At 33.0% G+C, this 13,142-nt stretch overlaps 2 protein-coding genes across 2 annotated transcripts; both read right to left on the bottom strand.

The window, feature by feature from the left end:
• Positions 1-437: 437 nt before the first annotated feature.
• Positions 438-1,572, bottom strand: LOC144554860 (putative disease resistance RPP8-like protein 4). Its single transcript, XM_078303217.1, has 2 exons — positions 878-1,572; positions 438-683 (listed from the first exon to the last, which is right to left on the bottom strand). Exons 1-2 carry the CDS (start codon positions 1,570-1,572, stop codon positions 650-652), a joined length of 729 nt encoding a protein of 242 aa, XP_078159343.1. The 3' UTR covers positions 438-649.
• Positions 1,507-11,247, bottom strand: LOC144554859 (putative disease resistance RPP13-like protein 3). The gene is made up of 4 exons (XM_078303216.1): positions 10,595-11,247; positions 9,139-9,930; positions 1,847-2,391; positions 1,507-1,637 (listed from the first exon to the last, which is right to left on the bottom strand). The coding sequence occupies exons 1-4, from the start codon at positions 11,224-11,226 to the stop codon at positions 1,633-1,635; spliced, it is 1,974 nt and encodes a 657-aa protein (XP_078159342.1). The 5' UTR covers positions 11,227-11,247; the 3' UTR covers positions 1,507-1,632.
• Positions 11,248-13,142: the final 1,895 nt, after the last annotated feature.

Here is a 13,142-nt window from a genome sequence, read left to right as displayed (position 1 = left end):
GAAATTGGGAATATTTCTCGATAGTTCTGTTCAGCACAAAAATTAAAATAATGATTTAGCAACATAATCAGAACAACAAATTTATAGCGAATTACACTAATTTAGTATATTTTTGTAATTAAGTTTCAATTATGTGGGAAGTAAATAAACCCCATTTGATTTACAACAAATTTTGCATCTTAAAAATAAGAAGTACAAATTCTGGCCCAAGAGGCATGCATTAATTTCTGATAACTTCATAATTGAAAAAATAGTGAAAAAAAACAGTATACAAATATTTTAAAAATCCCACCAACAAATATTACTCGAATTCAAAATGATATACATATAATTTTAGATGATTTCTAAAAATACCAGGATTTACAGAGATTGAAATTAAGAAAGTAATGGAAGACATTATTCAGCATTTGTCTTATTTTACTTGTAATAATCAGATAAATAATCATACAAAAATTAACTCCCTTTGCAATAAGTACAATTACAATTATAAAAACTGAAAGTACATAACAATAGAAAATGAAACCTAGCTACCATGACAACGGGCAAGTATGAAAAGCTGGACTGCTCGGGAACAACAAAGTGAAAATAGGGATAAAATAAAATTAAAAGTAGACTCAAATCTGGCCGTCCGTCTCTAAGTAGACAGAGATTATGTGATGTCTTCTTCTTGTGGGTGATAGTTCCTGCTCAACATATTGGATACAATAATTAAGAGTAGTTAATTAAGTTACAACAAAAATAACAAAAAAAAGTTATGACAATCAAAAATAAAGTCTTGCAGCCATGCAAAGTAATATGAACAGATGAGTTATGAAGACAATCGAATTAAATCTGAAAAAAAAAACTTACAAGGAATTAAAGATGCATGAGATTTTACCTTATACTCACAGATGGGATATGCTTAATTTTGTGTACATCTTTTCCTTGCATTTGCATACCTTCCCAGAGCTCACGTGAGGGACCCTCAACTGTTAGTTCTTGAAGATTATGCACCTTTTGTAGCTCGGGAAGTACGTGCAGCTTATAACAATCATCAATTATGAGGCGACGGAGGATGGGCATAGCTCCCTCTTTTATGTCCCAATGATGTAGGTTGTGCAGACCTCCAAGCTTGAGTTTTTCAAGGTTAGGAAACCCTCCAGTTGAACAGATCAACACTGTTCCCACATATGAGCCATATAAACAAAGTATCCTGAGGCTCTGCAGCCTCTCCAATATGGGCATTGGATCTTCCTGGAGTTTAGAACTTACAAGTCTCAATTTGGTGAGGTTTGTTGGAAACATGTCAACAGTTGGAACACATATATTTCTTTCCCATTCTCCCCTGAGAACTAGTTTTTGTATCTTCTCATGACAAGGTAAGTCTTTTGTGCCACCAAATGGTAGGAACCCGTGTGCTCTAATAGAGAGGTAGAGCAACTGGACTGTGTTTTTCAGCACACTCTTGAGGTTTTGCCACTCTTTTATGGCCCCTCCATTATCTAGATAACAAACAATGAAAATTCCAAACGTACGCAAGTTGATACAAAATCCTAATTCAACAACTGATTCTATGTGTATGTGCACATCCATAATTGTTTGTAGATTTGTATGCTTATTCCATTTTAATGGTAAATGGATTATAAAGAGGGGCTAGGCTAATATGACATTGGTGTTATTTGAAACTAAATAACACCACATTTTAAACCCTTAGATCTGCTTTAAGATTCGTACAAAATAAAGTGCTTGAACAGTAAAAGCGGATATTACGAATCTTAAAGCAGATCTAAGGGTTTAAGATGTAGTGTTATTTAGTTTCAAATAACACCAATGTCATATTAGCCTAACTCTATAAAGAGACCACTACCATATATATGTCTTAGAGTTGGGATTACGACATCACACAAATATAGTCCTTTCTCCTTATTATCTACTTCCGATCCATTTAAATCAATGGTCTCTAGATTAGGGAAGGAAACCTTCTTAAATATATCATGTGGAATATAGCAGTCTCTTAACCCCAAGTACCTCAAGTGTATCAAACCCTTCGGCCACTGTCTCCGAGTAAATGTGGTCATCTTGACACGCTCCAAGGTTAACACTTGAAGTACTCCAAACCCACTATAATTTAGTAGTCCAAAGCCACTATTTTTAGGCCCTCGCCCAAAACCGAAACAGAGTAAAGAATGAGTGTTTTCTGAATAAATGTCATCCTCTGTGGGAGTGCAAAATTGCAGTGCCGCACGGCGTGGGTTGCTAGCAGCTATGTTGTTAACATCATCTTCTTTTGAGAATACAGTGAAAAAGTTCTCATCCTTAGCTTTGCGGATAGCTAGGTCCCGTAGAAGATCATGAATACTACAGTATTTGCAGTAGCTGTTCCAAGATTTTTTAGTAACTTGAATCAAGCACCTACAACAGTATTTTTTATACAAATTGACATCAAAGAAGAATGAAAATATTTGTTTATGAATAACTAGGTATTTCTTAAGTCAAATTAATATGAAAAATACTTGAACGCTCAAATATATCTTTCATCCAAAGGATGTCCTCTTTATATAGTCCATGGTGCAGTAATAAAAATATAAAATATATTTAGGCACCTCGAAATGTTGAAATTAATATTTTTAAAAATTCTTACTAGGCTAATATATTAAGTTACATATAAATTTGTTGAGTCGATAAATTAAGTTGCAATATAAATTTTTCTAAATGGATAAAATTAAAAATGTGGTATATATGGAAATTAAGAATATGGTTGTCCTCTTTCATTTAGATCTAAAGACTACATATAATAGTAATATATATGAAAATATTTGTTGATAGATTCCGTATAATCAAAGTAGATATGTAATGTTTATATTAATGGCAATTAATATTTTGGGATGAGAGAAATATTTAAACATATCTGTTTTTGACCTTTTTTAATTGATACCTCATTAGTTGTGAAGAGTCACATGCAGTAAACTTTTTCTTTGATTACGGTTCAACACCGAAAATTGTTTGGAACTTCGTGCTTATTTTTTTCTCTTTGACATAGTTAGGTTATTACAAGTTTTCAAGTTCAAACTCAATTAATAAAAATAAATTTAAATTTTTTTAATCAGTTTTATTATTCAAACAGTTTTTCTTAGGCTCATAATTTCTCTCTTTTTAATTGTGTACGAAAGTTTTATTTGTATTGAAGTTTTGTAGGTAAGTACAATTGAATTTATATGTTTAACAATCTGATCCAATCAAAGCATGCAAAAACAAGTTTTTTTTTATACTATGTTTCAGAGGATAGAATTACATCGACAAAAGCATAATTTGCAACAACAAGAAATTATAACATTACCTTTGGTTGCAAATCTTAAAATTATATTGAGTGTAATAAATTAACTTATTATTTTTCAACAATATTTTACATTGTTAGAAATTAGTAGATAACTCAATTTTTGAATTGAAATTTTCTCTGCTATCTAATTAATTAGATACATTTTTGGGGAAAAATAACATTTTGCCTTGATGATGGAATTTGTAGCCAATCAACTCAATCAAAATGAAGACTTTAATATGACCATTGAGAATAACAATAAAGTGTCCATAAAACTTTGTTTGAGATTCTATTGTTAAAATAAAATTTCTAGAAGTAATTACTTTTGCTTTTGTAACAGACCCGATATTTTTATATATATTATATGAGCAGGGTTCAAATGCTCCAACATTTTGTGCTCCAAAAATAATCCAATATCTGAACCACACGTTCCATTTGAGATTAAAGGTTTAGATGCGATCTGGCTATGACATTTCATTTCCAAAATGACACGTCTTAGCTTCTTTCAATCATCTCCAGTACATGATATTGGCCTTCTCTCAAGTAATCCAGAAAATTGTTGCCATGGCTGATCGTGCCTCCCTTTCTCCTTCCCGATTGGCCTCCGCCTTTCTTCTTCATGTACTTCTGAAAATGGATGCCCTTTCTTCTCCCACGACGTCCTTTGATCTTCTTCCCGCTTTTCCTTTTCTCCTTCCTATGGTAGAGAAAGAGAACAGGGGTGGCCCCTCCTCTTACCTGGCCCATCAGCGAATTAGCCTAAGCTTCATCACCAATAATGGCTCCAAACTCCGTCGAACCATCTTCTCAGCCGTCATCGTTCTCTGACGTAATTGATTTTCTTAAAATTCATGTTAATTTTTTTGAAATTTATATTGATCAAACATATGCACGAAAGAAGCATTTTATTTTTTAGGCAAATGAAGTTTTTAGAGGCAGATCGCTTTTGATTTTGCAAATGAAGGATCTTTTTAGTTTGGTGATCTTTCTAGCAAGTAGTAACTCTGTCAATTTACCATTTTTTACTCCAATCTCTGCACTCTACATATATGATTGTTGATACTTGGTTTTGATTTTACGTGTCTCAGAAGAATGAGATGAGCGAGAGGACAGAGAGTGAAATAACAGTAGTGCTTGGGAGGGGATGGGAGGGGTCGCCGGGTCAAGAGAAAGGGGAGAGAATGCACAAACGGAGAGATATTAATTGCAACTTGAAACAATAGAGAAAAACTAGATTATATTTTCATTCGCTTTTGATCCGCACAGGTCTTGACACAAATCATGCGGTTCAGATTTTGGATTATTTTTGGAGCATAAAATGTTGGAGCATTTGAACCCTTCTCATATTATATATAACAATCATTTAATATATATATATATATATATATATATATATATATATATATATATATATATATGTATGAGATGGGCTACGGTGAGTTGCGAAGTAAAGCGACTATTTTACATCATGCTCATATTTTCCGATTTTATAGTTCAAAACGTCGATCCGAACCGTTCATCTTGTTCTCCATATTGAAATGTGCTTGGAGACCAAATTTTACATTTTTTGGAATTTTTTTACTATTTATTAAGCAATTTTAAAAGTCTCTGATATGATTGTTCAGAAAATTTTACTGTTTTTTACTGGTCACAGCAAAACAGCAATTTTAAAAAATGCTTAATAAATAGTAAAAAAATTCCAAAAAAGTAAAATTTGGTCTCCAAGCACATTTCAATATGGATTAAACATCTAACGGTTCGGATCGGTCGTTTGGACTTTCAAAATAAAAATATAGCGTGAAGTAGAAACACATTTTACTTCGCAACTCACCGTAGCTCATCTCATATATATATATATATTTACAAATTAAACCTTTTAATGTTTAAATATTAGATATAGATCCAAAATAAATTTAGAAAAATAATTAAATTATTGGATGTTACAATCATCCCCCTTAAAAAGAATATTAATTAATTAAATGAAGGTTATATATAATATATATAAAAATATCGGGTCTGTTACAGCTTTTTATCGTATGGTTTTCACATTATTTTTTTATTTCCTTCTATGTTTTATGATTTAAAAGAATATATACAAAAACATGAATTTTATGTAAGTCACAACTATTCGTGATATTAAGCGTCTAGTTATCATTAAAAGATTTAAATATTTTAAAGCGTTATTGAGTAAATTTGTCAAATAGAATATGCTCCATATTTTTCTTTGTTAGCTTGTTTTATGAAGCAAAGCGCAGTACAGTGAAAATCAAAATTTTTTCTTACCTCAGTGCTACCCGAAATAAAATATATATATATGTTGTTAAAACATCATGTAATTTTCAGTAAACTAATTTGTTGTAGTATACGAAAATTGGCCTTCAATCCATTAGCAAAAAATAGTGATGTGTGAAAAGTTGCAAGTTCAAAATCCGAATAGAAGTATTATTTATGTATATTGACATTTTGAAGATAAAAAGCTAGCTTTCGACATATCACCAGGGCTGCAAATGAACCGAACCGAATCGAATTGGGCCTAGTTTGAATTCGAATTCGAAATTATTTCGAACCGAATCCAGTTCGAAATTGAAATAGATTTCAAACCTAAAAGGCCAGTTTGAATTTGGTTCGGTATAATTCAAATTTGTTAGATTTGATTCAAAATTAGTTCGATTTGATTCGAAATTAGTTTGAGAACAATTCGGTTATATTGAGAGAAATTAGTTTGAACTCTCTGGCTCCTCTTACTAAGCTATAAATTTGTATGAACTGCTAAATAGTCGAGATTGTATGGGTTCTTTTCTATTTATTGCTTTTTTTTTTTTTCTTCTTGCAAGAGTCTCTTTGAGCTTTCAGCTGTTGCTCGAAACGAGAACGATTGAAAGGTAGGAAGAGAAGAAAGAAAGAGACATGGATCTACTGTTTCATATCTAAACAACTCTCTGTGTATCGGCTAAAATTTCCACGACTATTAACCCGCTACAGAGACTGGAGGGCACGGTTTAGTAACAAAGGCCCCCACCTTCTCTCTCCTTGACAGCCTGTTCCGAGCCACTACACTCGTAAATGAATCGAACCATTCGAGATTCGTGAACCACACGAATCAAATTGGGCCTGGTTCGAAATTGAATTAATTTCGAACCGAATTACTTTCGAATTGAATTTTTTTTTAACTTTTTCGAATCATACTCGAATCGAATCACGAATCTCGAATTTTTTGTGCACCCCTACATATCACCAAAGCTAATTATTAGCCAGTTCTTATGCACTTGTTTATATATATATATATTTTTTAATATCAGGCTATCTTAGTGCTTCACTCTTTCAATTTCTTTTATTCAGTTATGAATTATTGGTTTAGACACTGATGTCCTTGACTCTAACATACACCTTAGATATATATGTCGATATCAAATTTGTAAGCATGTTCATGGCAATAATGCAACGTTATATCTAGTTCTGTGAAACATTGACAAACAACAAAATATCTATTTTTAAATCTTTTTGTAACAAATAATTTGTTGCCTAAAAGTTTGTAACTGAGTTTCCACCATTTCTTCAATAACGATGATATACGTAAGTTGCGAAAAACTTTTGCTATATATATATATATATATATATATAGGTTTTGGCTAATATGCTACGGGTAGCTAAGAGGCTTCCGTGCTACGGCTCGGATTTCGAGTTTTCAAAATCCTAACGGTCGATCCGAACCGTTCATCTTGTTCTCCATATTAATATGTGCTTGGAGACCAAATTTTACATTTTTCTGAATTTTTTTACTATTTATTAAGCCACTTTGAAAACTGCTGATCCAACGGTAGTTTCTGGTTTTACTGTTGGGTTAAGCCACCGTTGGATTAGGGGTTTTCAAAGTGGCTTAATAAATAGTAAAAAAATTCAGAAAAATGTAAAATTTGGTCTCCAAGCACATATTAATATGGAGAACAAGATGAACGGTTCGGATCGACCGTTAGGATTTTGAAAACTCGAAATCCGAGCCGTAGCACGGAGGCCTCTTAGCTACCCGTAGCACCGTAGCCACGTCCTATATATATATATATATATATATATAGAGGTTGGCTAAGATCAAAGTGGTAGTTCCTGAGCTTTGGTGCTACCAATTCGTTTTTTCATTTTTCAAAGTTCAAAACGTCGATCTGAACCGTTCAAGTTGTTCTCCATACTAAATTGTGCTTGGAGACCAAATTTTACATTTTTCTGAATTTTTTTACTATTTATTAAGCTACTTTGAAAATCGCTGATCCAACGGTGGCTTAACAAAACAGTAAAATCAGAAGCCACCGTTGGATCAGCTGTTTTCAAAGTGGCTTAATAAATAGTAAACAAATTCAGAAAAATATAAAATTTGGTCTCCAAGCACAATTTAATATGGAGAACAACTTGAACGGTTCGGATCGACGTTTTGAACTTTGAAAAATGAAAAAACGAATTGGTAGCACCAAAGCTCAGGAACTACCACTTTGATCTTAGCCAACCTCTATATATATATATATATATATATATACAGAGAGAGAGAGAGGGGTTGGCTAAGATCAAAGTGGTAGTTCCTGAGCTTTGGTGCTACCAATTCGTTTTTTAATTTTCAAAGTTCTAAACATCGATTCGAACCGTTCAAGTCAATATCTATATTAAAATATGCTTGGAGACCAAATTTTACATTTTTTTGATTTTTTTTACTATTTATTAAGCCACTTTGAAAATCACTGATCCAACGGTGCCTTAACAAAACAGTAAAATCAGAAGCCAACCTCTATATATATATATATAGGGTTCGGCTAATTTGCTGCCGGCGGTACTGCCGCGTTTTATTTATTTTGTGATGTCCAAACAATAAATACAAACCGTTAGATGTTTAATCTATACTATAATTTACTTAGAGACCAAATTTTATATTTTTAGGAATTTTTTTACTATTTATTAAGCTAGTTTGAAAACCGCTGTTTTCAGTCAATTTCTGTAGCATTGAAATCAGCGGTTTTCAAACTAGCTTAATAAATAGTAAAAAAATTCCAAAAAATGTAAAATTTGGTCTCCAAGTAGATTATAATATAGATTAAACATCTAACTATTTGGATTTGTTGTTTGGAGATCAGAAAATAAAAAAAAAGGGCAACACCTCTGGCTAAAATGTTCCCGGCAGCAAATTAGCCGGACCCTATATATATATATATATAGGAAGGATCCAATTACACCTTTTTTCGTGACACTGAATTACACTCTCGATTTTCAAACTTTTCAAAGTTCAAATAGTCGATTCAAACTGTTCTACATAATGGATATATTAAAATGTGCTTGCAGATCAAATTTTATATTTTTTGGAATTTATTTACTATTTATTAAGTATTTAACAAAATCACTATATTCATACCATTGAATTTTTGTACACATCTTAATAAATAATAAAAAATTAAAAAAAATGTAAAATTTGATCTGCAAGCACATTGTAACATATCCATCATGTTGAACGGTTTGGATCGACTGTTTGGACTTTGAAAATATAAAATGTAATTCGGTGTCACCAAAAAAGAGTGTAATCGAATCCCTCCTCATATATATATATATATATATGAGTGAGGCTATGGTACTATGCATATTACGATTTGTTACCGTGCTACGACTCTATATTTGAGTTTTCAAATTCTAACGGTCGATCTGAACCGTTCATCTTGTTCTCCATATTAATATGTGTTTGGAAACCAAATTTTACATTTTTTGAAATTTTTTTACTATTTTTTTAGATTTATTGAAAATCACTGTTTTTGGATGGTCCAGAATTTTCAGATCAAGTGATTTTCTAAAAATAGAACTGAGAAGAGATGTACCTTTGCACTAGCTCCTCAAGGCATTTCTCCGCTCTGTACTCTATTGTTCCAGCTCCATCTTTCGGTACGAATCCTTCAGCCATCCACATTCTTGTAACGTGCACTCCTGAAATCTCATAATCTTCGGGGAATGCAGAAAAATAAAGAAAACAATCTTTGAGATATTGAGGCAAGTCTTCATAACTCCTGGCAAGGACCTGCGAGCACTGTTTCCCATCTGTGTCATGCCAATCTATGGTCTCGTACAACGTGTTCCAGTCAGGGTAGGTGCGCTCCCTCCTTGTGAGGATACCACCTAGAACAATCAATGCCAAGGGTAGCCCACCACATCTTTTCGTTAATCTATTGGCCACATCCAAGAGATGAGCTGGGTAATTCTCAAGTTGTACATGTTGCTGAAAAGCAATTCTGAACAGGAGAGCTAGACTTTCGTCTTGACTTAGGTAACGGAGCTTATACGGTTTTGTGTTGCAATCTGCTGCTTTGGCAACATCAATCGATCTGGTGGTAATGATCACGCGGCTCGCCTTGTACATTTCGGGTAATGCCATTTTCAACTGCCCCCAAAGATTAATGTCCCACACATCATCTAAAATAATTAAGTATCTCTTGCCACTGATCAAGAAGTATTTCTTTAGCTTCACCGGTAAATCCCTATCTGTTACGGGTGGATTTTTGTTTTTCATTTGAGGTTTAACTTTGTAAAGAATTTCTCTCAAGAGTTCATTTAAATTGTACGTTTGAGAAATTGACTGCCATGCGCGACAATCAAATTGTCCCTCCAATTTATCACTGTTTTTACAAAAAAAAAAAAAAAAGTTTTACATCAAGGAAAAATAAGGAACAAAAAAAGAGAATTTTTTTTTTCTTTTTGGTGAAGGTTGGTGGCTTGAACAAGAGAAATTTATTGTTAAGAGAAGACTCTTTCAAGTTTGACCCACGTCTTTGTCCCTAATTTACCATGCATGGAGCTAAGAATATTTGGAGTCATTATTACCATCTTGTAAATTCTATTAACCAAATAGAGAGGCTAATTTTGATTAAGCGTACATATTACGGTGATTATTTATGGAACAAATTATCAGAACTACATATATTGGCTATAGTTGAGTAACTGTTATATTTCATGTATGCAAATCATCATAATTTAAATTGCTATACAATCCCATTAAATAATCCATTGTCATGAATTTAACTCATATACTATATAAGTTTATGTTAAATTATCAGGTTTGCTCTAGGTAATTGATTACTAATAATACATAACAATATTTTTCTAAGAATTGAATAACATCACTTGTTGAGAAAGGACAACAATCTAAATTTGGACAGTTGAGTTCTTCACAACTAGTTGGTTTGGAATTTAGCAATTTTCTTGTTATAGATTAATTGTTCCACAAAAATTTACCCGCTTTATGTATAAATAAATAAAACATTCAAAAGAAAGGACATGCACCTGTTGTATACTTTTTGGGCCAAGGTGGTCTTCCCGAGGCCGCCAGTACCCACAATCGAGAGCACCGTGCGCCTTGAAATACTTCTATCAAGCAGCTGCTCAATAACCTTTGCCTGGTCATCCTCAAGGCCAACAACTTCTGGATCATCAACATCATCAGAACCTTCTGGATCATCAACATCGTCAATAGCACCAAGATCCTCAATTCTCAAGTCGGTTCGGCGCTGGTAAAGCCGATCTAGTTCCTCTATGATTTTTTCGAGCTTGTCATGCAGACTGAGCTTGTACGCTTTATATTTTCTTTTGACTGCCTTGGTAATAGTTGTGACGAACCCGTCGGAACTTTCTGCACGGTTTTCTTCAATATTATCCTGGATTGTATCAATTACAGTAGTTATTCTGTTGGCAATTTCTCTGACCTGGTTCAACCACTCTGTTACCACATTATTTCTGGTACACTTGGAATCAACATCTCTGAGCAGCGCTTGGATCAAGCGAAGCTCCTTTTCCACCTGTTCAATCTGCCCACGCACAGCCTGCACTTCCCGAACTGTCTCTAGCAAGACAGCAGCAAGCTTTTCCAGCACAGAAATCACAGCTTTTCTAGCAGCAGGATAGACAGCTTCTGCCATGTATTTCTGATTGTGGGAATTGTCTTTGTATTTCTTTATTTCAATTGAGGGTATGTGTGTGTGTGTGTGTGTGGGGGGGGGGGGGGGGGGGGGATGAAAATGAATTTATGTTTTTTCTTAGGAATGGTGGATAGTGCAACAGTATGAGTGGGTATAGGTAGACTATTGAAAGCTTGGCTGCAGTTTTAAATTTGAGAAAAAATTGGTAGATTTTTCATTTTCTATGGGCGGTGCTAATGTTATATCTTCTAAAAGTAAAATAAAATTAGTTAATTAATTAAATTTTTTTTCATCCAGGTTTTCATACACTCGGTTTTAACATATTCCATTTAAGATGTACGTACAAGTAATATAAAGTTGTCATTTATCGAACCACTGTCCATAAATAATAGATCGGTTCAAGATCCAAATTATAAATAAATTTTCTATTAAAAAAAACATTGGTAGCAACTGCCAAGTAAAATTATAAATAAAAACTCTGAAAATTCTTTATCGATAAAAAAAAAAAGATTAATTACCAATTATGGAATAATACACCAAAAATTTCATCAATATTTTTAAGTAAAGTTTCAGACGTCCATATCAATACAACTTAACCTCCATATTTTTATAGAAAGTTTCATCAAATGGACCGCATATTAGTAACTTTATAACCATATTAGTAAGTTTTAGCGCATGACACATTAACGTACAAAAAAATAGAAATAAGTACCAATCTATGTGTGGCGAGTACGTATATAAATGAACTTAGACTTCTACACGTCAAAAAAAAATTAAAAATATACATATAATTAAACTAAGACAAACTATTTGATTGAGAGCTGATATTGAATCTGAAATTTCATCTTTTAATCAAATTCATTGGCGGATCAGGACAGCTATGATAGATGTCTGGATTTATAATCTTGAAATTTGCAGAAATGGCCAGCGTTTTTTAGTACAATTTGCCAGATTCGTCTATGATAGATGAGATCAAGATGTGACAGGTCAATGGTTATTGAATACAATTTGGTTGCATTAAAATAATTTTATCAAGGAATATTAGTTTTTAGTGTTACAAAAAATTTCATTGCAATATTTTTTTTTTAAAAAGAGGCATAGATGCCCATTTGCATTAGCAAAAACAGAGCCATAATTACACAATTACCATCAGCAAAAAAACATCATATACACCCTTATCAACTAGAAGAATGATCTCCTATACCCTTACCCCATCTTCCTAAAGTAAACCGTAGAAAAGTGCATACCAGCAGCCTTCCAATTCAAAGTTCATATCAGCAGCATAACAAGTTGCTAGGATATTACTTATTACAAGGCAAAACATGACACAAATAAAAGCTAGAGAAAAGCACAATAGCAACTAAGCATTCTCATCAGTATGAGTACGTGTCCCCATCCAGCACCACAATCTCAGGAGCTTCAGCCCATTCGCGCAGCAGAATGTCGTCAATCTCAGCGGGAGTCCAAATCATCATCTCTTGCACAACTTCTTCCTTGATGTTTCCTGCCCAATAGTGAATTAAGGACAAAATGAGAAATATCATAGAACGATTAGATTTAGGTGCAACACCTGTAAAACAAATGTCATTGCGATCATGGGCGGACGCAGGATTTCTGTCAAGGGGGGCAAAAATCGGATTCAAATAACTTATCGGGTTCAAACCCATTAGCTAATCGAGTACTATAAATAAAAAATTCAACAAGAAAAAACCCAAATTTATTCCAATTCAAGAAATTTAAGTAAATTAAAGTTCAAGAAATATATAGTACAAACTCAAATTTATGGTCTTAAAATGTGCAACTGATACTTGCTTTGGTACCTGATAAATAGAATTGAAATGAAACTTCAATGATTTGCAGAATTAGAACCCCAACAAAGTTTTAGTTAGGACTTATTTACAAAATTTTACAAAAAT

The sequence above is a fragment of the Carex rostrata genome, chromosome 5 (genome assembly GCF_964058835.1).
Source record: "Carex rostrata chromosome 5, lpCarRost1.2, whole genome shotgun sequence".
Taxonomy (NCBI): domain Eukaryota; kingdom Viridiplantae; phylum Streptophyta; class Magnoliopsida; order Poales; family Cyperaceae; genus Carex; species Carex rostrata.
Note: the sequence above shows the minus strand (reverse complement) of the source record. Positions and strands in the feature narration are given on the sequence as shown.

Coding starts and splice junctions, on each gene's coding strand:
- LOC144554860 (XM_078303217.1), bottom strand. CDS start 1,572: ATGGATGTGCACATACACATAGAATCAGTTGTTGAATTAGGATTTTGT. Junction 684..877: donor ATCCCATCTGTGAGTATAAG/GTAAAATCTCAT, acceptor TATGTTGAGCAG/GAACTATCACCCACAAGAAG.
- LOC144554859 (XM_078303216.1), bottom strand. CDS start 11,226: ATGGCAGAAGCTGTCTATCCTGCTGCTAGAAAAGCTGTGATTTCTGTG. Junction 9,931..10,594: donor GCCCAAAAAGTATACAACAG/GTGCATGTCCTT, acceptor TTGTAAAAACAG/TGATAAATTGGAGGGACAAT. Junction 2,392..9,138: donor CTTGAGGAGCTAGTGCAAAG/GTACATCTCTTC, acceptor ATACTGTTGTAG/GTGCTTGATTCAAGTTACTA.